We start from the raw sequence: 26,829 nt of genomic DNA on the forward strand, positions 1-26,829 counted from the left end.
AATTCCAAGAAAATAAAGACCATGACACAAAATAAGAATTACGAAATTGACGAGTGAGGCGACACCTTAATGCCAACATAAAGTTCAGTCACATTAGTTTGATTGCAGAAAATCCATTTATCTTTTAACTCAACCCCATATATATTAGTGACAGTGAGAGCAAGATTTTCATAGCACAACTTCATAACAAGAAAATATGTGATCTAATCATCTTAAGACAACTTTCTCCTTTTAGAAATTGTTGTTCTTAACATTGTCTGTTTCTGTTTCTATTTTATTATTTTGTTAACTAATTATAATCTTCTTTGTTAAATCTTCTCCTCTTTCAAACTTCTTATCATTCATGTTTTCTTTTCCATTATGTCAATCCAAGTGAACGTTTTGCTTTGCTCCACGGTGAAAATTCTTTCACCATTAAAGAGTCTCATAACTATTCAAATTATATAATATAATATGTAGATTAATATAATTTCACAATAAATCAATAGTGTATAACATATATATTTATAGGCACATAGTATACCCACCAAAAGTGGCCGATCTAAAAGTAGTTGAACCATCAACCCGATTTCGATTTCGATTCTGGGTATATCATTTCGATAAGAACCCAAAAAGAAAAGTAAAATGAAAATGCCACTTTATTGCATACACATATATGAATAATATTTGCTCACAATAAAAACCCAAAAATTTGCTTACATAGCAAGGACAATCATATTGCAAAATTGTCAATTGAGTTGGATTCAATAATAACAATACAGAAGCTAATTTTATTGTAAGTAGATATCTGAAGTATTTTATTCAGAACAAGAAACTTCTTTCTTCAACAAACCCACATTCAGATTTCGAAAAAGCAGTCTAACAATTTTTTTCAAGTTATGACATAAACACTGTTATAAAGGGAGAAAAAAGGACCGGAAAGAGGAGCAAGGATACTTCTAGTAAAATATCTAAATTGTTGTACTACTTACTGAAATTGAATGGCAAACTTCCTCATTAATTGTCAATCTAAGTTGTTTTCCAACCCCTGAGGACAACAAAATCATTAAACCACTATAAGAAGTAACATGAAACAAATAATTAACAACATTAGAGAAATACTTGTATGGAATGGCAAAAAAATGTAGTACGAAACAAATTAATCATATTATTCAATCTTAAACAGCGGTTTTAAAAGAGAATAAATAAATGAAATTTCAAGACAAAATAGGATCATTCATGAAAACTCTTTTTCTTCAGCCTTTATAAATTTTTATTCGTAATTTAAGAGATTGTTGCTACAATAAAGGTAAGAAGGTATATAGATGTGGTTAATTTAATTACCTTGAGAAAGAAGATAATGGAATGAAGGCTTCACTTGTACTCGTCAAAATACACTTGTTGAAAAGCAAAGGATCGACCTGGAATGGCATCCATTCTTTCTATGCAAAATACTGTATTTGAGTGAATACGACAATATCAATCGCAATACTGTTGAACAAGAAAGGTGACTGAGTGAATCTGAAAAGAGAAAAGAATTTGTTATTTTTATTTGGAGAAATTGCAATTCTATTGAAGAAGAAAGGTTTCATAGCCACTATCCTACAACCACTATTTATACATATACTGAAAAAAAAAAAAATCGGTTCAAAATATAAAAAAAAAAATAAGAAAGGAGACCAAGCGAAGAACTGATTGAGAGAATCAGATTTACAGAATCTTGTTTTCTTGGTCGACTATCTTTGGGAGACTTTGTTTTGAGTTTCTTCTTTCCCATTTCATATTGGCCTTCAGATTCACAATCGCTCTCGTTCTGGGCAGCTTTAATTTCTTCTTTTCCTTGAGTTTCATGATCGTTCTCGTTTGGGCATCTTCAATTGCAATATTTTTTTTGATTGAATCTTCAATCGCAATATAAATTTGAGTTTGAGAGATAACCATCTAATATAGGTCAATGGAAATAGGGAGAGAGAAATAGCAATATTATTATATATATTTTTCTTTTTTAAAAAATAAATAAAAAAATTATAAATATTCTAGGTTTGTTAGAGAGATATGGGGCTAAGATGATTTTTTTAATTTAAAAAAAGATTATTAATATTTAAAAGATTGTTTATTTAAAAGATTGTTTAATTTTTTGGGTTTAATTATTGGGTTTATTTTTTAACAGGAGATCAAACTAATCGTTAAATTTAACAGAATATTCTTTTATTTTTAAGTATATTCTGTTAAACCAAGAAATGCCGTTAGATAGGCACTTTTAATATATAAAGATATAGTTATCTTATATCTAGCAACAAATATATAGTTACTATTTTCACATAACTAGCAACAAAATAAAATAAATTATAGTTATCTTATATCTTCAACAACACATTAAAATAAATAAAATAGTAAATAATAAAAGGAAGAAAAAAATTGTATGTATAAAAAAATGTTTAATTTTATTGAAAATTGCATATAAAAAAATTATATATAAGAATAGAATATACATTTAATTTATTAAGTTTTAAAATATAATTGTATTATCTGTATTATACTTTTAAATTATTATTTTCTTTACATTAAAATGTTATTTGTATATTTAATTTTTTAATTTTTTATAAATATGTGTAGATTGGATTGTATCAATTACTTTTACATATCAATCAACATTCAATCCGCACAAGTGCGAATTTTGAATTTTCCAATCCAATTCAATCTGCACAAGTGCAGATATCCGCACTTTTGCGGATTAGAATGAATTGGATCGTGCTGATTGAATTGGATCAACTACTTTATAAACACTCCTAGAAAAGAGTGCAATATGAAGAGTTTAATTAGCACAAAGAAGTGTTCATAAAATACTCAAGCCAATTCAATTCACAAAATACGAATATCCATACTTGTGGGTAGGGGTGTTCATTGGATCACATCTTATGTTTTTAGGCTTATCCAGATCCAATCCAATTATATATTGGATGTTATATTTTACCATCCGATTCGATTCAATTAATCTTCCATCATCCAATCGATCTAACATCCATTGAATGTTGGATTGGATCGGTTCTATCCATTGGATGTATTTCATAATATATTTATTTGTTTAATTTAGATTTATCTAATATTTTAGACCTAGTATTTTTTGGATCGGATCGGATACATCCAATATTTTAGGTCCATTTTGTATTGAATTTTACTGGATCATCTAATCCAAGAAAAAATGAGTAAAATTTTAATGTTAATTTTCATATATACATATAGATTTGACGTATAACAATATAAAATCTAATACTCATCCAAACTAAATGAATATACTAATTAGTTTGATTGGATGTATTTGATTTTTAGACACCCCATCCACCATCCGATCCAATCCAATTGGATATTTAAAAATAACATCTAATCCGATCCGATCACAATTGGATATCTAATGTTTTGCGGTCGGTTGTAATTGGATTGGTCGATTCTTATTGGATTAGATCGATTTATGCACACCCCTACTTGTGGGGATTGAATTGGATAGAAAAATCTAAAATCTGCACTTGTGCGGATTGAATCAATGTTAATTGATATGTAAAAGTAAACGATCTAATTAAATTCAAAACATATTTAATATTTTAATACAAAAATAGTAAGTTAAAAATTTAATACATAAGATACAAATATATTTCACATACTTGTTTGCAAGGAAAATATAATTTAAACAAAATTAAATATTTCTTTATTTGTATAATTTTTTTTTTCTTATTTTGAATTTATTATTTTTTTATTTCATTTGTTTTATTTTATTGTTAGTTTGGTAAAAAAATATCTGTTAATAAATATTAAATAATTCAGTATTAAAAATAATCAATCCAAAATAATTAATCAAATTTGTTATAAAATAATATAGAATAGATGAGAAGAAAGAAGAAGAAGATGAAGATAGAAAGAGAAAGTGAATGAGAATTTCTCAGTTGCTTATTCCAATGGGGTGAACCCCTATTTATATAAATACAAGAGTCAAATATTAAGAAACTAAGAAAAAAATGAATGTTGATTACAATTAATAGTAATAAATAAAAGATTTGGACATCCACATAATTATTAATATTTATAACACCCTCCATTGGATGTCCATAATAACTACCTCATTAAAAATCTTGCTGGAAAACTTGATCAAAAGAAAAAGAGTATAGTGTAAACTAACTCCCCCTCATTTAGGCATTCGTAGAGAGATCTTCTAATCGATGAATTTGGATCTTGTCTGCCGTCTTCTCAAATGTTGATGTTGGTAATAACTTTGTGAATAAGTTTGCAAGATTGATACTTGAATGAATTTGTTGAACACCAATATGCATTTTCTTGAAACGTATAAAGAAGAATTTGGTGAAGTGTGTTCTAATTCTATCTCCTTTAATGTACCCTCCTTTTAGTTGAGCGATGCAAGCAGTATTATCTTCATAGAGAACTGTTTATGTTGATATTTTTTTATAGAGTGCAATCCATATGTTTCCTGAATATGCTATGTCAATGATCTCAGTCCTACACATTCTCTACTTGCTTCATAAAATGCAAGTATGTTAATGTGATTTAGTATATACTATATGACATTGAACTTCAGGTTCAAGTTCAATACTTATGAACTTAATTCATTTCTAGGAATGAGTCATACATGTATAATTAGAAATACATAAATTTACACATTTTGTAAATGCATGATCATATAATCTTATCACATCGATAAAAAACTATGCAATAAAAATCTAACAATGGCTCAAGATTGTTAAAGAAATATAATTTAAATATTTTCTATGTGCAAATATATGCACATTCTTCTTTTGAGCCTTATAAATTAACAATGAGAAGAATCTTCTGATTCTTCAACAAAACTTAGTCAAATCCTTTGACAATTTATTGCACATGATTGATCATGTCAAAATAACTAAATTCATGAACTTCAGGTTCACTATAATTTGTATTTCAATGAAACTTTCATAAAGGTAATGTAAAATCACTACAACATATAAGTAATCATTACAAGTTTCATTTTTATATACACGAATAATATAATTATATTATTCTCCAAAACATATACACTCTTCAGGAGTCACTATTATGTTTATCAAACTTTATATTTTTTCAGGAATTACTATCATCAATTCAATGATGTATACAATTTAAAAGATACATGACAACTTTATCATGTTATTGTAATGGTCAAATAGATATAACCATAATATATCATTCATTTAAATTGGTATCTTTTTATTAACAAGTCGTCTAATTTATTAATAGACTATTCATCAGTCTAATTATCATGACTTGATATATTATATATTTAAATGTACAACCAGTACATATAATAAGTTATTTCTTATCACTTTCATAACTAGATAAAAGTTATACATCTAGGTACATACAAAGATATTTTACTACTCCAAGTAGCAATTGTATGTAAGACCAGTAAGCTTTTCAAATAATCATTTTGTGATTCTTTATCACTTTGATTATATTGGATCACTAACAAATATTAGTAAATTATATATCCACTTCTAGAAAAATATGCAAACTGAATTAAATAGTAACTATATATATACATATCATGTACCAACAATAGTTTGAAACTATTAATTTCAAGAAATAATAAAATATGTATATATTAATTTACTTCTAGCATTACTAATATATGTGAAATCTATATTCTTTAAAATAGAATTTTATGCCTATTCATTCTCTTCAGGGAATGATATTTAAATATTCTAAATGTACAATAAATTTGTATAATTCACATTCTATTCAATAATCAAATATACTTTTATCCTGATTATAAGTGTGTCCGTACTACAGGTACGCGACTAGTACTATTATTCAATTCCACACATGATATATAGATTTCATGCACTTTGATTGTGTATATCTCATCTTTTGGTTGTTTCCACTTTCTTTTGGAAATATATGAGTAGTAAATAATGTCATCGATTATTTAAAATTATAGCATTCACTTGAGGGAATGACGTTGAACAAGTAGAACATTATTATAAATTTCTTAAAAATTTATTACTTGTTCATCCATAAAAATATAAGAAATTATTCAGCAATTTCTTTTACAATATTTCAAAGAATATATGAATACAGTTTTTGCATAATCTCTAAGATGTATGCAAAATTTGATCTTTAATATATGTCACATGCAATAATTTTCAATATAAATATTGCAAGTAATAACACTGTATAATAACATGACTAATTTATAGAATACGAACAATCTTTAAAAGTAATTGAATTCAATTCGTATCATTTCAATAACATTAGTCATGCTCATTGTTATTCTTATACTTTGATGTTTCAATGCAATTTTCTTAACTTTTTTTTTTTTATTCAAAACCCACTATAATATTGCACAAATAATAATTATTTTTAATGATTCTTTAGTTGTATTCACATAAATACAATCATTTTTTTCGACAAATATAAAACATTTACTCCAGGAAATGTTTGTCAAAATCTATATCGATATTAGATTACTTTTTATTGTCCTCAAAGGATACAAGAACATATACATAAATATATATTTATCTCTTTCATCATATATCCGTCAACTATATGATGAATATTACATTTGCATAATCTTCAGGATATATGCAAGATTTTATTGAGGAGGCATAATATTCATGATATATACAATATTTTATCGATGATACATATATAATCTTCTGGATATATGTATAATTTATATAGATTTTCTCTATCATATTATAGATTCTTGAAATTGTTTTAGTCAGATAAGTATATATATAAATATATATTTAGTGTAACGTGACTTTGAAACAATTTAAGAACTTTAACAAAATACTTACATTGGACTTGGGCAGAGACTCATGCTTGGAGCTTGGCAGAGACTCGTGCTAATAACGTGTTATAAAATAATATAGAATAGATGGGAAGAAAGAAGAAGAAGATGAAGATAGAAAGAGAAAATGAATGAGAATTTCTCAGTTGTTTATTCTAATGGGGTGAACCCCTATTTATACAAATACAAGAGTCAAATATTAAGAAACTAAGAAAAAAATGAATGTTGATTACAATTAATAGTAATAAATAAAAGATTTGAACATCCACATAATTATTAATATTTATAACAAAATTTATATTTTGAGGGATTGAATTAAATTAAATTTGAGCTATGTATTGTACTGGATTCAAAATATAAAATTCACTAGTGCGTTTGATAAAATTTAGACAATGTAATTTCATCTAATTTGATAAAATTATCCAATTATATAATTTCATCCACAAAAAGGTAATCTAACTTAATAGATAATAAATTTAAGGATTATATATAGTAAATTCAAATAAAACATCATAGACTTGACTATATTAATGGGGAAGGGAGAAAAGCCTTACTGTTACTTCATTCCAATCCAAATTAACAACAATAATATAAATTTCTAGCAACGCTAGCTTTATTAAATCAATAGTTATTAATTTGGCATATCAACAATAAACCGCTCCAGGAATTTACCCAATTTTCTTCAACGGCTATTTATTACTACTAATCCCCCCCCAAAAAAAAAAGAAAAAAAAAAAAAAAGAAAACTTGTGTGTATAAGATTGAATATTAACTAAAAACTCATGTTTAATGACAAACCTAAAAAAATACAACCAAAATAAAAATTAAATAACGTCTTCAATATCATATATATACTTGTTTATATTAAATTGATCTATTTTGTCTCTCAAATATTATGTAATAATATAGGTTCCATCATGACCATATATGCGTTTGTTAATTCCCAATAATAACAATACATAAATTAATTAAGAAAAAAAAATCACTACTTATTTTTTTTTTCTTCTTCTTCTTCACAAATGGTGCTTAGACGACGATAATCTATTGTCGTTTGCGATAAACGGCAACGATCGACGTCCATTGGAGAACGATTCTTACCTTGAAGACAGTGTTGAAGGATCAACCAGCCAAGCTCTGAATTAGCGTTATTAGTTTTGGTTAAATCCATATCCACCTGAGCCACCAGCTCCCTAAACTCTGTTGCCCTCATACGCACCTTAATTGTCACACTACTATTATTTGTTGTCGTTTTTCTTTGTCTGTCGTCGTTTATAGGGTGAAATCCCTTGTTCTTACCGAACCAAATATTTCCCATTATATTTTGTTTATACTTTTCTCTGATCAATAAATATATATAGATAAGTTATTATATATATGTGTGTGTGAGAGAGAGAAGAACAACTACTTCATATATAAATATTCATATACTTTGTCTTTCAAGTGTGTGTGTGTTTGTGTTCATATTTATCGATAAATACCAACAAATGAAAGTAATACCAATTAATATGGATGGGCATTAATTACTCAAACCTGCCAATACTCACAAGAAATGCATGGTTTATGCCTTACAAGGTTGACGTACGAAAGAGAAAACCACAAAAGTGTTGACAAAACAGATATCTATAGCTAGCTCCAATTCATATTCTGCAGCTTATCAACTTGGAAAACGCCTATAATAATTACTCAAAAACTTATGGGTACAATACAATTACGTACGTACTTAGTTAATTAAGTCATCCATGATGATCTATTGCCAAAACACATGTCTCATGCAGTTGCAATATTGGTCCCACCACACCTTCAGATAATGGAGCTTCAACTATGATCAATAAAAATGGGTCCTACATATGCGTACGTGTATATACATAAATAATTTTTTTTGAAAATATATACATAAATAATTAGTTTATATTACAAAGTTGAAAATACATGTCTTTTGCAAGCCAAAACCGCCAAACAATAATTAAGGCCCGTTATGATGTGGAATTCGGTTTATGAAACGGATTGCCACGTAGCAAAGGAGTAATTAATATGATGTGGATAACATGAGGCTAGAGAGTATATATGTTGTTCACGGTAGCTTACAAACGTAGTTCGATTATATTTCATAGTATACACGTACGTACACTTGGAAAGACTATTTTCTTGACTTAATTCTTAGTCTTTGTTCAAAGGTTCGTAATTCACTAAAATTACCTAAGAACTGAAAGTAAAACCTAGTTGGCGCCGTTGTGTGAACGATCGAATTAAATTAAAGGTCATATATAAAGTACAATAATATAATTAGTAATTTTTGTTCACATATAGTCATATACATGTTATTAGATAGTACAAGTAACTAATTAGTAACCATGTTTATGTGATCTCATTCATGTGATTAGGTCAAGATGTATCTATGGGCAGTAAAGTAAATATGTTTCCCATAACACGCTAGCGTGTATAAATATATATGTTTAGGCTTAGGGGATGGGGATCAGAGAAATTGTTATATGCAGAGAAAGTATATGGTGGTGGTTTCAAAACAAAAATCCATATAGCTACGTACGTACGCCTAATCCAATTACAAACAGCCCCCCCAAAAAAAATGACGTTGAATAGGTTGACATTAACTCATTTGGATTCATATCAGCACATTTGATTTCTTGTCTGAATCATCCGTTGCCGTGCCGCACACGAACGTATATATATATATGCAATTAATGTAACCATTCTCATCGTACGTGTACACATACATAAATTTTAATTTCATGTATATTATATATATAGAGAGAGAGAGAGTAAAACCTCTACATAATAAGCAAATATTGTGAGATTAAACTAATAATATTCTGATTAGAAAATTAAAATTCAATATCTGACTTTCCCATAGATTTCTTATTTTTCTCATTCTCCCTATCCTTATCATTCTCCTTTTTCTCTTTCATTCACTATAATTTTTTTATTTTACTTTTAGCAATAATACAAAACTTATAACTAAAAGTAAAAAAATTGTGATTAATTATAAATTATCATTCTTATATTGTGACTAAAGTCTAAAAAATCCATGACTAAAAGTATTAATCACAAAAATTATAATTTGTTATGATTAAACGTATTTTTAGTCACAATACTTGTTGTGCTTAAAACTAAATTAATGATAACTTGTATCTAAATATTATATTTTAATCACAAGTAATATTTTATTGTGACTAATAATCAAATTTAGTCATAAAAAATTTATCACTAAGGTAACTTTTTTTTAGTGACTTCAATATCAGACATATCATTATTCCTAAAACCTCATATTGTATATTTCTACATTAATATCCACAACTCCATCTAGATAATAAAATTAATTTTAAACAATAACAAAATAAACTTTATACACATTAATATCCACAACTCCATCTAGATAATAAAATTAATTTTAAACAATAACAAAATAAACTTTGTAATTAATAGGTGGTAGCTTTTGTTGTGGGGCTGCTGGCTGTAACAGTTGTCGCTGGTTTGTTGTTGTGGCCTCTTGCCTTTGTGTGAATCTTGCTTGTTTTTGAATAAAGTTTCTTCTTTTTCCAAAAAACAAAAAAAAAATTATTGACTAAAAATAAACAAAATAAAAATAAAAATTTCAAGAACCGAACTTTACATAAATATATTTTCTTTATAATACGTTCGTAAATAAAATTATAATACTTGACTATAAATATATATTACATTAAAACAAAAGTTTCTTACTAAAAAAATATCAATATAACATTCATATATAGAAAATTTTATTAATGATTATATCAAATATATAACCACCATGAATTACATTTATTTTTAGTCATTAAATTTCTAATAAATAATTGTGATTAATTTAGAAATAAAAAATAAATAAATAATAATTAACTTGTAAAATAATAGTACACTTATACTTTATTTTCTTATAAAATCTTAATTAAAATTGATTATATTTAAAATTAAATTACTAATAATTATTAATTAACTTTTTACAATTTATTATGAAATAACGATCTTTTAGTAATTTTTTTACACTTAATTATTGAAATATTTGTAACAAAATTCTTTATAATTTAAAATTATTACACACATAACATTAATTAATAAGAAAATAGTAAAAATAACCTCTAATTAGAGATAATTCGATACTAAATCTTATTTTTAATACTTTAAGTGCCAAATCAGTATGCCAGTTTCAATTTCTAAATTGGTTCAAGTCATTTATTTTTTTTTAATTTAAAAAATAAAAAATATAAAATCTAATAATAATTATAAATTTAAAGATAAGTTAATTTTTTTTTCTGTTGCTCCTTCCTCATCGCGTTCAAAAAAATATTTGAAACAAGTGAGACAAAATTGCATAGTTAAATGATCACTGAGAAATTACATTGATTGAGGAGGTGGAGCCTTTTGTGTCAAGACTCTCTACCATGAACTTGGTATATTAGTTTTTCTTTTGGTATGAAATTTTCACATTAGCAGAAAAAAAAAAATACAAATATTATATATGAATGACATAATGATCATGCTAAAAATATCATTTAAAAATGAGTGGACCTCATGAAAAAAATATGTAGAAAGAATTTGAAGAAAAGTAGACAAGACAAAATGACATTTTGTTGTTATTGTCAATTGATTTATGAGCAACGTGCGACATCATTAGGTTTGGCCGTACGGCAAGACGACTGAGAACCAGAAAGAAAGGGAAAGAATGTGATACAGCTGGTGAATTAGAAGAATAGGTTTGTGGCATATATGTAGGAGATTGCATCGAAGTAAAAAATTCACATGATGTTCGGTTGGGACAAACTGAAAACATAAATTTTGAAATTGGAGATGATTTTATTTTTTTTAATAAGGAATGAAGATGAATCAAGCAGTTCTTCAAACACTACTACGAAAAACTAATTTCAGTGTGACCCGTGTTAAGTGACTCTAAAACTATTTAGTGACCCTTCACCACACGTCACTTATGTGGGTGACTGGAAAAATAGTATTTAGTGACCCTTTATGGTGGCTCACTAAACCCCTTTAGCTTCCCTCCCCGCGCGTCACTGTAGGATTTTAGAGTGAAACCTTATCAGACTATGAAAGTAACAACTACTCTCAAAACGCGTCACTATATCTATGCTTTTTTATTTATAAAAAATTAAATTATTTTTTAATTCAAATTATATATTATAAATTCATAATTAATTTAACTAATGATACAATTTAAAAAATACATTAACAAAAATATAAATATGAAATACAACATTTGTATCATAATGCTTTCTAGAAATTAATAACTCAAGAGACACAATACAACACTTTAAAACTGAAAATATTCACATTAATCACCGAAATAATGGGTATGCATTAACTTTAACCAAAAATAAAGACAAAATTTCAAAATAGTTCAAATTAATTAACAAATACAAATAATAAATCGAAGTGGGTATGAACACACTTAGGAACAAAAAAGAAAAAGAAACCTAAAATATTAAAAACAAATCAGATCCAGTACAAAACTGCCGTCGTCCATAACTCTCAGACCACCATCGTCGACCAAAAACCCCATACCACCACCTTCCCCCACAAACCCCAAATCGCCATTGGATGCTTGCACAAGGAAGAGAGAGAGAGAGAGAGAGAGAGAGAGAGAGAGAGAGAGAGAGAGAGAGAGAGAGAGAGAGAGAGAGAGAGAGAGAGAGAGAGAGAGAGAGAGAGAGAGAGAGAGAGAGAGAGAGAGAGAGAGAGAGAGAGAGAGAGAGAGAGTCAAAAAATTAATATAAAAGGCCAAATTTAAAATGACTAACCACAAAGAGACAAATGAGGGAGACGATTAAGCTCTCTGTAGCCTGTTTGTGCGGCGGAGTAACCTGAAGTTAACTTGTAAAGTTCCATCATCCGGTGAGGGAGAAGCTTGGCTCAAGGTTGAGAAGGGTGCGCCCTTGTTGAGATTTATGTTCTAAAATCAAGTAATTAATGGATAATATATTAGAGAATATGTGAAATACTATTATAAGATAAATGATACATTAATTATAAAAGTATAATTAATAATTATAAAAGTATAATCTTGTAAGGACGTACAAGAGAATTAAGATTATATGATATGAATAAAACAAGTCGGCAGTGAATTAAAATATTGAGAATCTTTAATATGGAACTACTAAGTACAGTTTACTATACACTATAGTGTGTGTGCTTTTGATTCAAATCACATATGTAGATAGACATGTAGTAAATGTGATGTGTATAATTTGATTATGCATGGCTGGATGATATGTAATAAACATCTTTCATTAACCTGTCATTTACCATGAAATAGTTATTCACATCACAACGATGATTATTAGTAGATCATCCTGAATTCTGAGTATACGTGAACTCATGTTTGTGTTCATTGAGTTTTTTGATTCATTTGTTTAAGTTTCTCAGAGAAGATAATTCTTACAACATCTGTTTTGGGAGCTCAATAACATAAGTGGTTGGGAACATGTCATACAAATTCAAGCTTTTTTAACAGATCAAATATTAGTTCTCATATAGTGTTAATTCTGGGAGTACTAACAGTTGGATCTAAATCTATAATAAGTTATAGATTAACTATTCACATTGAATTAATGACCAGTGGCGGACCCAGAATTTAATTGGAGGGTGGGCGTAAATTTTTTTCATATATAAAAATATTCCAAAAATAAAACAAGTAAATATAAAGAAAAACACAATTCATTATTTCAATTCCCAACAAAAAATATATTAAATATCAAACACTAAAAATCCTCCAATAGAAAAAAAAAAGGCAATCTAAAACGATGTTCAAAATATATAACATACTTAATATCCTAAAATTTTAGCAAAATATATTAATTTTAAAGCTCATATCTTTAGAGTTGTCCTCGACGAGTTTTCATATTTTGAAAACGATTAATTATAAGCTCGTTGTCAATAGCATTGAATACATCCTTTTCGAGATATACTGTCAAACTGTCATTCAACTATTGATCTCCCATTTTGTTGCGCATTTGATTTTTCACAATGTTCATAGCTGAGAATGCTCTTTCTACTGAAGCTGTTGCAACTGGAAGTGTTAGTGCCATACTAATAAGCAAATATACCAATGAGTATACCTCATGTTTTCTTGTCTCTACTAGTCTCTTAGAAAGATCAGCAATTCCTTTCAATTCTGAAAATACAATATGAGAACGCATACCTTCAACATAAGTTTGAAGTTGACACTCTAACATCTTTAAATCTGTTGTAGAAAAATCATGCGGATAAAGTTGAGCAAGACGAATTTATTAGAATATTTTATATATGGAAGTTATTTTCTAATTAAGGAAATGATTTTCTATTTAAGGAAATAAATAAATAATTGATTTTCTGATAAATGAATATTTTATATTCATTGAATCTGGACAAAATCAATTATGTAATATTCTATATATGGTCAGATTTCTATATTCATTACCTGATTTGATTTCCTGAATTAATTGTCAAAATATTCTGACAATTAATGTGGCGCAGATACTGATGGAGTATCTCACCTATAAATATAGGATCTCGGTCCCCGAGCTCCTCACTCATTCTGAATTCATTCAGCAAATTCCATCTAAAGAGAGTTGAGAGAGCGAGGAAGCCCGAACTCCAATACCGAAGCTATCGCAGGGATTGAAGCTCAAAGATCAATGGCTGGAGGTACATCGATCCTTTTATTGCATATATTATTGATATGATTACAGTTTATTTTCCGCATTTCATATCATTTCTATATGCTATATTACATACACTATATATATAGTCTAACAGTTGGTATCAGAGCGGATTTATCTCTGCCTTAATTTTATTTGAGTTTCATATATATATACACTTATATATACTGTTCATATATATATATATATTTATTTTCGGATCTATTCGTGAGTATATATATATTTATATTCATACCATTTATATTATATATACATTTTCTTCATACTGTTCATATATATATATTATATACTCATACAGATTCATACTCGTACAGTGTATATATATATTTTTATCGGTGTATTTACGTATATATATATGTTTACATATATATATATTGTATATTATATATATATTTTATCGCATAATAATAATCATAATATTCATTTTCATTTATGTGATATATACATGCATATATATATACATGCATATATATATAAACACGATCGGTCCATTGTTTGGTTTTTTTTTTTCCATTTTTTATTTTTTCGGTGTTTATTTCGAATTCTAAATATATCACTATATTCGTATAGTATTATAGATCGATCTAAGCATTGAAAATCCATTGAAAAACTTAAAGATGAAAAAAAATTTCAGTTAAAACTTTTTCGGACCCGATTAATTTCGTGATATTAAAGTATATATTTTTTCGTGTTTTCGTGCATAAAATCTATGTGGATCTCTTTATTATTTGATTTAGAACATTTTAGATTTGAAAACACGCAATTTGGTCGTCGAAAACGCAATTTCCGATCGGGTTTGGGTCGGGTTCGACGGACCCGCGTGCAGAAAAATGGGTCAAAATCGACCCGGTTGGCTGAAGAAGACGACGCAAAACGACATGTCGTTTGGAGAAAACGACATGTCGTCTGGCGTAAAACGACGTGTCGTTTGAATGGCACGTTGCAGCTGTCGTTTATAGTAAACGACATGTCGTTTTTCACACTGTGAAAAACGACATGTCGTTTTCCGTCTTCTGAGGCAGCCTCTTGATGAATGAAACGACGTGTCGTTTTTCCCTTAGGGAAAACGACGTGTCGTTTTTGTATGTTTTCTCTGCACACTTCAGAATGTAAAAAACGACGTGTCGTTTTTGCCTTTTGCAAAAACGACATGTCGTTTGGCAGTGTGGTTTTTTCAAAAAAAAAAAAAAAAATTCCGAATTTTTTTTATAAATTTTTATTTATTTGGAATATTAATTATTTTCCTATTTTTTTGTGTTAATTTAGTCAATAAATTACATTTAGTTAATTTTCCATTTTTGTTTAATACATATATATATATAGTATAAATTGAAAATGGAAATTTGTTTAAATTTGGTAATTTATTACATGATTTCTTTAGGCATGTAAAAATTGTGCTAATTTGTGCATTTAATTATATATTACCAAATTTCTGCAATTTATTGTCTAAATTAATTTTGAAAAATCTGCCATTAATTTCATATTAAGGAATTTGCATTTAATTAATGATCATACATTAATTGTATTATTTTGTATTTATTTGACAAATTTATGTTTAATGCAATTAATTTAGATTTGTATAATTTAAATGCTATACATAAATTCCTTTTATAGTGCTAGATATATTTAGAAATATTCAAACATTAAGGTATGTTGAATATTTTATTTAGCAATTAAGTTTCATAAAACTTCATAAAATTATTCATAAAATATTCATAAAACTTTATAAAATGAATAAAAATATACATAAAACGTAAGTAGTTTTGTGGTTTGACATAAGAAAACATGAACCTGGGACAAATGCTCATATCTAGAACGGTTTTTAATGATCTTCGGACGACCACACTAGGAGCACTAATCTCAGTGATTGTCTATTATGTTAATAACGAAATTACTTTTAGGTAGAGCCCAATACCTAATGTCTAAAGTGAAAATATAATTTTTTATAATTAGGGAGTAGCCACAGCATCTTTAATTATATAAAATTATATATTAATTAAAATTCACCTTAATGGACAAAACTTGTAATTAATTATTTGGATATAATAATTTTACCCCACAGAGATTTTATTATATTTTTATAATTAATTAGGATAATATATTAAGTTAAATTCTCTTAATTTACCCCACAGGGAGTTATGAGGATTTGATTTAATAGTGTTATCACAAATTTTAATTAACGATAGATTTCATTCCTCCATTAATCTAAATTAAATATTTCATTAAATCTATCATAAAGTTCATATAATTTTATTAGATTTAAAATTTAGCCCACAGGCAATTTTAGATTTAATAAAATTTACATCTTCATCATGTTTCTACATTGGTAAAACATGAATTCATTAAAGCCTCAATTCTTTTAACATCTAAATTTTTGTAATCCTATTTTTGCAGCTATTTCATCCACCTCTAAATACGCTGAAATCACTAGTGAAATCCCTGAGCTTAGGAGTGACAACTTCAAAATCTGGAAGGAACGAGTTCTTCTCCACCTAGCTTGCACTGACATGGATTATGCAATAAGGAAAGATGAACCACTCGCTATCACCGATACTAGCACCGCCGGCGAGATTGCACTACGTGAAAAGTGGGAGCAATCTAATCGTCTATGCATCATGTTCATTATGTCCAGAATTCCTATGGGAATGCGTGGATCGGTGGAGCCACCTGAGAAGGTGAAAGATTTTATCAAAGTGATGGATGAGCAATTTGACACTTCAGATAAATCTTTGTTCATCAACCTCATCGAAGAGTTCTCGTCCACAAAAATCACCGGTGTTAAAGGAGTTCGAGAACACATTTCTAAAATGAGGGACATCACTGCTCATTTGAAGAAACTCGACGTTATCATTCCTGATACCTTCCTGGTTCATTACATCCTTCACAATCTTCCTCCACAGTATGGGCCTTTTAAAATTTCCTACAACACACATAAAGAAAAATGGACTATCAATGAATTGATGACCATGTGTGTTCAAGAGGAAGCCAGGCTCCTACAGGAGCAAGGAGAAAGTGTTCACCTGACCACTCAACCTAAGAAACGCAAGCCATTCAAGAAGAACAAAGGGAAAAAGCCCATAGCTCCCAAGGCTGCCATAAAGAAAGATTCCATCAAATGTTTCTTTTGTAAACAAAAGGGACATGCGAAAAAGGAGTGCAGCCAGTTCAAGAAATGGATGGATGACAAAGGTAATCCAATTTCCTTAGTATGTTATGAATCTAATATGGCTAATATTAAACTTAACACATTGTGGATTGATTACAATTCAACAATTCACATAACAAATTCCTTGCAGGATATTCAAAATCTAAGGAAGCCAGTGGCAAGTGAGCAAAGAATCTTATCTGGAAACAAGATGGGCTCACATGTGGAAGCTATTGGAACATGCAATTTAGTTTTAAGTAATGGTTTTATTTTAAAGTTAGAAAAGACCTTTTATGTACCAAGTTTCTCTAGAAACTTGATTTCAGTTTCAAGACTTATACCCTTTGGTTTTTCCTTTACATTTTCAGACAAATATTTCAATTTATATTATAAATCTGAATGTGTTGGAAATGGTATTTTGTCTGATGGTCTTTACTGCCTTAATTTACAAAATAATACCACTAATAATGTTATGCATGTTCACGCTGGCACTAAAAGATGTGTTATGAAAGAGGATTCCTGTACATTGTGGCACAGGAGATTGGGATATATCTCCATTGATAGAATTAAAAGGTTGGTAAAAGATGGGGTACTCAATACCTGAGATTTTACTGACTTTGATACTTGTGTGGATTGCATTAAGGGAAAGCAAACCTCCAACTTCGTGAAAATCGGTGTCCATAGGAGTTCTGAAATATTAGAAATCATACATACTGATATATGTAGTCCAGATATGGAGTCACATGGTCAGAAATACTTCATCTCATTCATAGATGATTACTCACGCTACATGTATATCTACTTACTTCATAATAAAAGTGAAGCATTAGATGTTTTAAAGATATTTAAAGCTGAAGTAGAGAAACAATGCAACAAGCAAATTAAGATAGTGAGATCAGATAGAGGAGGTGAGTATTATGGTAGATACACAGAAGATGGACAAGCACCTGGTGCATTTGCGAAGTTTCTTGAACAAAATGGGATTGTTGCCCATTACACCTTGCCCGGTACACCCGAGCAAAATGGTGTTGCAGAAAGAAGAAACCGAACATTAATGGACATGGTGCGGAGTATGCTTAGTAGCAACTCTAACCTTCCTAAATCCTTGTGGACTGAAGCATTAAAGACATCCGTGTACATATTAAACCGAGTTCCAACAAAGGCAGTCTCAAAAACTCCTTTTGAATTATGGAAAGGTTGGAAACCAAGTTTGAATCATGTACACATTTGGGGATGTCCATCTGAAGTCAGAATATATAATCCACAAGAGAAGAAATTGGACCCAAGGACCATAAGCGGATTCTTTATAGGGTACGCTGAAAAGTCTAAAGGTTACAAGTTTTATTGTCCATCTCATAGCACAAGAATTGTGGAATCAAGGAATGCAAAATTTCTTGAAAATACCTTGATCAGTGGGAGTGATCAATCAAAGGACTTAGGTCCTGAGAAAGATCATTCAGAACCTTCCACTTCAAAAGCAAGATTGATAATGGTTAACACTCCTGTAGTTCAAACGAATGTTGAACAACCATTACCAATCACTGAAGATCCACAAGTTGGTAATGATAATCCAAGTAGGATCAAAATGTTCAAGAGTTGCCCGCAACTCGTTGAACAACCCGTCGAACTACCGTCGCTCCCCAAGAGCTTGTTGGTGAAGTCTTAAGAAGATCTACTAGACCTATCAAACCAAAGATTTACAAAGACTATGTTGTGTATTTATTAGAATATGATATTGGAATTGGAAATGATCCAGAAACGTTTTTACAAGCTATGAACAGTAGAGAATCAAAATTGTGGTACAATGCTATGGATGATGAAATGAATTCTATGAGGTGCAACAGAGTCTGGGAACTTGTAAAGTTGCCTAATGGGGCGAGAGCCATTGGTTGTAAATGGGTCTATAAAACTAAGAAAGACTCATTAGGCAACACTGAGAGGTACAAAGCGAGACTTGTTGCTAAAGGATTCACTCAAGAGGAAGGAATTGACTATACAGAGACTTTTTCTCCTGTATCAAAGAAAGATTCCCTGAGAGTCATCTTGGCATTAGTTGCTCATTTTGATTTAGAGCTGGAGCAGATGGATGTAAAAACTGCTTTTCTGAATGGTGATCTAGAGGAGAAGGTATACATGAAACAACCAGAAGGATTCTCCTCTAGTGAAGGTCAGGATTTGGTATGCAAGCTCAAGAAGTCCATCTATGGAATAAAACAAGCATCCCGCCAATGGTATTTAAAATTTCATGATGTCATCTCTTCCTTTGGATTTGAAGAGAATGTCATGGATCAATGCATATACCTGAAGGAAAGTGGGAGTAAAATTTGTTTTCTTGTTTTATATGTGGACGATATTCTTCTTGCATCCAATGATAAAGGGTTGCTACGTGAAGTGAAACAATTTCTTTCAAAGAACTTTGAGATGAAAGACATGGGTGAAGCATCCTATGTCATAGGCATTAAGATTCATAGAGATAGATACCGAGGTATCTTAGGTTTATCTCAAGAAGCCTACATCAACAGAGTTTTTTAAAGATTTCATATGAAAGATTGTTCACCGAGCGTTGCTCCAATTGTGAAGGGTGATAAATTAAATTTGAGCCAGTGCCCAAAGAATGATTTTGAAAGAGAACAAATGAAGAACATTCCTTATGCTTCTACTGTCGGAAGCCTAATGTATGCTCAGGTGTGCACAAGACCCGACATTGCTTATTCGTCGAATGTTAGGAAGATTTCGCAGTAACCCGGGATAGACCACCGGAAAGCCGCAAAGAAAGTAATGAGGTATCTTCGTGGTACTAAGGATTACAAACTGATGTTCAAACGAACTGACAATCTAGAAGTAGTTGGCTACTCGTACTCGATTTCGCTGGTTGCACCGATTCACGTAAATCTACATCCGGTTACGTGTTTATGTTTGCCGGTGGAGCCGTGTCTGGAGGAGTAACAAACAAACTTTGACCTCGCTACTTCTACTATGGAGGCTGAGTTCGTTTCTTGTTTTGAGGCTACATCACATGGTGTATGGCTAAAGAGTTTCATTTCAGGCCTTAGAGTGGTTGATTCCATTGCAAGGCCGCTAAAGATGTTTTGTGACAATTCAGCTGCTGTTTTCATGGCTCAGAACAACAAAAGTGGAAGTCGAAGCAAGCACATCGACATTAAGTACTTAGCTATTAGAGAACGTGTTAAGGAAAATAAAGTGGTCATTCAACACATTAGCACTGAATTGATGATTGCCGATCCTATGACAAAAGGCTTGCCACCTCATAAATTCAAGGATCATGTAGAGAACATGGGACTTGGTTCCCTTATGTAATTTGTACAAATAAAGTTATTATCAATGAAACTCTTATTTTGATTTTTCTCATATTTATGCGCATCTTAATTTTACATTTGAGAAAAATTTCAGAGGACCTGAACAAACATAAGGTTTAGGGTTTATTCACTTAAGTACATTGCCACATAAAGTACATTGTTATATAATAAATGTATTGTAATACATGGAAGATAATACTCGATTCATAATGAGGACATGTCGCTATGATTCGTATGTTTATTATATAATGAGGAACGTTGTGTTTGAATATTTTAGTTTAAATGCTGACCAAGTAGGAGAATATTAGAATATTTTATATATGGAAGTTATTTTCTAATTAAGGAAATGATTTTCTATTTAAGGAAATAAATAAATAATTGATTTTCTGATAAATGAATATTTTATATTCATTGAATCTGGACAAAATCAATTATGTAATATTCTATATATGGTCAGATTTCTATATTCATTACCTGATTTGATTTCCTGAATTAATTGTCAAAATATTCTGACAATTAATGTGGCGCAGATACTGATGGAGTATCTCACCTATAAATATAGGGTCTCGGTCCCCGAGCTCCTCACTCATTCTGAATTCATTCAGCAAATTCCATCTAAAGAGAGTTGAGAGAGCGAGGAAGCCCGAACTCCAATACCGAAGCTATCGCAGGGATTGAAGCTCAAAGATCAATGGCTGGAGGTACATCGATCCTTTATTGCATATATTATTGATATGATTACAGTTTATTTTCCGCATTTCATATCATTTCTATATGCTATATTACATACATTATAACTTTCCCTTGTTAAAAGCAGAAAATGAATTATTGGAAGACAAACATTCCAAACAAAGCAATAACTCAGTGTTAGCCTCATTGAAACGACTATTCAACTCTTGTAGTTGTAAATCTATCACAGTATTGAAATAATCAATACGAAAGAAGTGAAAATTTGTAAGCTTTGGAGTCTTTTGTCGTGATTTTCCTTGAGCACAATACATATTATCCATATTGAGAACATCAATGTTCATCTCAACACAGAAATCAGACACTTCTTCCATTAGAGAATTCCATCCATTATCTCTCATCATTTGTAATTGTTTCTTGCATACTCTAACTAAATCCATGGCATTTACAATATCTTGATCACCTCTTTGTAAGACTTGTGACAACTCATTTATAATTCCAAGTATATTCTTCACCAAATGCAAGCTAAATACAAAATCATATGTTTGCACATCTTGTAACATAATAGATGCTTCATACTTTTGGTCACTATTCAAACTATCATTTGCAATCTCCTCAAGCACATCAATAATAGATGAAAACATGATAGTAAAGCTTACCAAAGTACGAAAATGTGATCCCCAATGTGTCTCACATGGACGTTTAATCCCATTATCTTGATTTAGGCCTTTTGCACTTGAAAGTTGTCCACTTTTTAATGCTTCAATGACTTTGGCAGCTTGTTTTTCTCGAAAAATGTCGCGACGCTTAGATGATGCTCCAACAATATTCACTGCAATATTTGATACCACAGTGAGAAAAGTACCTATATTTTTACAAAATAAAAATCATTAATAATTGGAACATAGTATCAAAGATAATAAATAATAAAGAAAATACCTATCAAATCATGCTTTTTGGCCACACCCATGAGCGCTAACTGTAACTGATGAGCAAAGCAATGGACAAAGAAAATACATTCATTTTCCTTCATGATAATACTCTTTAAACCGTTAAACTCTCCACTCATGTTACTAGCTCCATCATACCCTTAACCACGTAATCTAGATATGCTCAACCCATGCTTTGAAAATAGCTTATTAATTGCTATTTTTAGTGAGACAGCTGTAGTATTTGGAACATGTTCAATCCCAATGAATCGTTCAATTACATATTCTTTCTTGTCCACATAACGAAACATTACGACTATTTGCTCTTTTATAGCTACATCACGGGATTCATCAATTAACACAGAAAATATAGCATCTCCACACAGAAAATATAGCATCTCCTATGTCTTCAATAATAACATTGATTGTTTCAACAGCACCTGCATTTACAATATCCTTTTGAATCTTTGGTGAAGTCAATTTAAGATTTTTAGGAGCACTCTTCAAAGCAACAACTCTAATTTCTTCATTATGATCAGCTAAAAAAGTTAAAAGTTCAAGAAAGTTACCTTGATTAGTAGAATTTTGGGACTCATCATGACCACGAAATGCAAGACCTTGTCGTAGAAGAAATCGAATACTGTCAACCGATACAGTTAATCGAACATAGTAGCTATTTCGATCATTGTTATTCTTCTTCGAAAATATATGTTGAATTTGTTGTTTTTCATTCATCAAATCCTTACACTTCTTGTAACTTTGATAATGATCACTATTGTGATCTCCTACATGAACAATAAATTTTTCTGTCCTTCCAATTTAAAAAACCTTTACTAACAAATGTTTGACCGCCACCTTGTTTTCCATTGTTTGGTTTAAAAATGTAGCAATATAGACAAAACGTAGAATTTTTACTGATGCTATATTCTAACCAAGTAGGAAATTGATCAAACCATGCAATGTTGAACCAACGCTTTTGTTTTCCAAAGAAAGTAGGAGGAAAATTGTGACTTCTTGGTTGACAAGGCCCTTGTTGTAAATAATGTCTTCGAATTTCATCTTGAATATTGGGATTATAATTAGAAATCAGAGCTCGTAATCCAGGAATAGTTGGAAGATTTGCCATATGTATTGAATTACAATGTCTCTTTGAACTTCTATCAACCTCTGGTTCAATTTGATGTGATAAATTTGGAACTATTGGATAATATTTCTTCATACCTGCAATTCAAATATAAATTATAATAATTAGATTTTAGACTATATATATAATCATATAAACACAAATACATATATGTAAATTCTCCATAGTCTAATTTCAATTTAAATAACTACAATATACACAATTATAAAAAAACATATTTGATGAAAAAAAAATCAAATACAAAAACAAATAAGAATGCATCAATACACTCCTTTGTTGTACATTTTTCAATTTTCTATATATAACAGGAACATTTTAAAGTAATAGTTATAGAGAATTTTGAGAAAAATAACATCAATCATGATTCATGAATCAACCCTAGCGAGATATGCTTAGACTAATCAACCTTAGTACAACAACATACTCATACTTAGGCAAGGACTAAGAATTATGACGACTAAGCATTATTTTCTATGGCTCTTACAAACAAAATTACTAAAATTTCTTTATAAAATATTTGATATTATATTTAGGGCTATTATCCATGAACTAATTACTAACACTAAAATAACAAATCAATATATATTTCAATTATTAAAAGTATAAAATAAATAAAATTATTACCTGAAGATAATTAAAATATGATTTTCTTTGTAGTAGTGTTAATGGTCTCTTGATTGATAATGGTGGTCCCTTCTCCTCTTCTTTGATGTTGTGCAATGTGAATTAAAAAATACGAAAGATAGAGCAATATCTTGTACAGACAAAGTAAGAGAGAAGTAGGTTTGTAGAAGAAAAAAAGGTAACTCAAAAGTCTTTATTTTTTTATTATTTTTTTAGTACTGAAAAGTCTATCTTATTATAAATTAGATGGTTGAGATTTTTGAGGGTGGACAATTAAAATAATTAAAAGATTTTTTTTTAGTTAAGAAGTAAAATGATTTTTTTTTTCCAGCATGGGCTTAAGCCCACACAAGTCCTTCATTGGGTCAATGACACATAAGGAGTCAAAAGATATTAGAAGTGTAAAGTAACAGTTTTGACCAACTCTAATTATGAATTAATATTGGAGGGCAAACTACTTATATTGATTATATCAATGGACTACAAGTAAAACTTCCGTAAATATAACTCTATATTGTCAAAGAGTGCAATTTTATATTTATAGGCGAGTAATAATGGATTTAATAAAATAGATTATTCTATTGATGAGATCGATAGAGCTTCAAAATATAGGTTCATGGTCCCTGAGTCACATCTATACAACACTATACATAGGACGCTAACCCTCGAGATCTACTATCATGCAGAGAGAGAGAGAGAGAGAGAGAGAGAGAGAGAGAGAGAGAGAGAGAGAGAGAGAGAGAGAGAGAGAGAGAGAGAGAGAGATCTGAATGCTTGAACAAAATAAAGGTTTTTGGGTTTTTATATGTTTAACACGCTATCTTTGACGGTTTAAAACTGTCGGCTATAGTATACCCGACGATTTAAAACAGTTAAGAATACCGTTTTAACTCGTTTTTGAATTTTAAAAATATGACTGCTTTGTACAGTCAAGAATTCTAAAATGAATGTTTAAAATCGTTGAAAATAGTAGAGTATTCCTGACGGTTCCCCAAAAAAATTGATTTGAAAATTGAGGGGAATAACTTTTTTTAGTAGTGATAAGAAATATTGGTGATGGTTTGAGAATAAATTTGTATTGGTTTAGATTTGTATGGGATGGATATTAGGTAGTGTAGTATGATGATGTTGATAAGTTGGATGATTGGTGGGACAAGGAAGAGTTATGTGTTTAATTTTTATGTGTGTAGTAAGAGAGGAGACAAGGTAGTAAGTTAGTAGTAAAAGACTTGATTTGGCTTACTCAAGCTTGGTTACAATTTGGAACCCTTGATGGGTATTTATAGTTGCTAGCCTTCAAGCATTTGAGGCTAGAATTGTTTTCTCTAGATCTTTCTAGTTCAAGGATTTTATCCATACAATTCTACATATTTCTTAAGCATGCATAACTAAAAACCTCTAGACTAAAGTTTTCTAGAAATGCCTATGTTCTATTGTATTTTTACATGTCTAGAAAATTCTAAATTATTCTACAATTATCTAAAAGTTTAGAGTATGTTTTTATTTGTTGTAGAAAATTCTAGACTTAATTGAGTATTGTAGAAATGTGTATCAATTTCTAATACTCCTCCTTGGTACACATTTCTGTAACTCCAATCATGTCTCGTAGTAGCTCGAACTTGCCTCTTGGTAGTGCCTTTATGAATATGTCTGCTATCTGCTCTTTAGTCTTGCAGTGCTAGAGCTCAATTTTTTTGTTTGCTTCTGCTTCTCTGATGAAATGGTACTTGATGCTTATATGCTTAGTTCTATTGTGAAATACCAGATTTTTTGCCATTGCTATAGCTGATTTGCTATCGCAATAGATGTTTGTAGCTTCTTCTTGTAATTCTCCCATGTCTTCAAATATTCTTTTGAGCCATATAGCTTGGCTTGTAGTCATTGCTGCTGCAATGTACTCTACAGTTGCTTGCTTCTTTGATGCCCATGAAAATATTCCTGATCCAAGTTTGAAGGCATATCCTGACGTGCTCTTCATGTCGTCCATGGATCCTGCCCAGTCACTATCTGTGTAGCCAACAAGTTTTGAGTCACTTGTAACTCCGTACCATATTCCGTAGAATTTTGTTCCTTGCAAGTATCTGAGGATTCTCTTGGCTGCTCCGTAGTGAACTTGACTTGGATCGTGCATGAATGTTGATAGGAGACTAACTGCATACATTATGTCTGGTCTTGTAGCAGTTAGATATAGTAGGCTGCCAATTAGACTTCGAAATTTTGATTCATCAGCTTTCGGTGAGCCATCTTCTTTCTTGAGAGCTTTGTTGTTGTCTAATGGAGTTGATACAGTCTTGCATCCCTCCATTTTGAATTTCTTTAATAGTGTCTCTGCATACTTCTTTTGTGAGATGAAAATCCCATCTTCTTTTTGAGTTATTTCAATCCCGAGAAAGGAGTGCATTAATCCCAGGTCAGTCATCTCAAAATTTTTCATCATGTCTTCTTTAAACTTCTTTATCATCTTCTCATTATTGCCTGTGTATATGAGATCATCAACGTATAAAGAGA

General features: G+C 29.9%; 1 protein-coding gene and 1 long non-coding RNA gene across 2 annotated transcripts; both read right to left on the reverse strand.

Annotated features, from left to right (window-relative positions):
* Positions 1–7,379: 7,379 nt before the first annotated feature.
* Positions 7,380–8,617, reverse strand: LOC133032326 (uncharacterized). The gene is made up of 2 exons (XR_009685046.1): positions 8,338–8,617; positions 7,380–8,130 (listed from the first exon to the last, which is right to left on the reverse strand). It is a non-coding gene; the product is annotated as an uncharacterized LOC133032326 (long non-coding RNA).
* A 13,111-nt stretch (positions 8,618–21,728) lies between these two features.
* On the reverse strand, positions 21,729–23,288 carry LOC115704165 (uncharacterized). The gene is made up of 4 exons (XM_061107121.1): positions 22,994–23,288; positions 22,787–22,887; positions 22,564–22,609; positions 21,729–22,456 (listed from the first exon to the last, which is right to left on the reverse strand). The coding sequence occupies exons 1-4, from the start codon at positions 23,286–23,288 to the stop codon at positions 21,729–21,731; spliced, it is 1,170 nt and encodes a 389-aa protein (XP_060963104.1).
* Positions 23,289–26,829: the final 3,541 nt, after the last annotated feature.

The sequence above is a fragment of the Cannabis sativa genome, chromosome 1, assembly GCF_029168945.1.
Source record: "Cannabis sativa cultivar Pink pepper isolate KNU-18-1 chromosome 1, ASM2916894v1, whole genome shotgun sequence".
Taxonomy (NCBI): Eukaryota; Viridiplantae; Streptophyta; class Magnoliopsida; order Rosales; family Cannabaceae; genus Cannabis; species Cannabis sativa.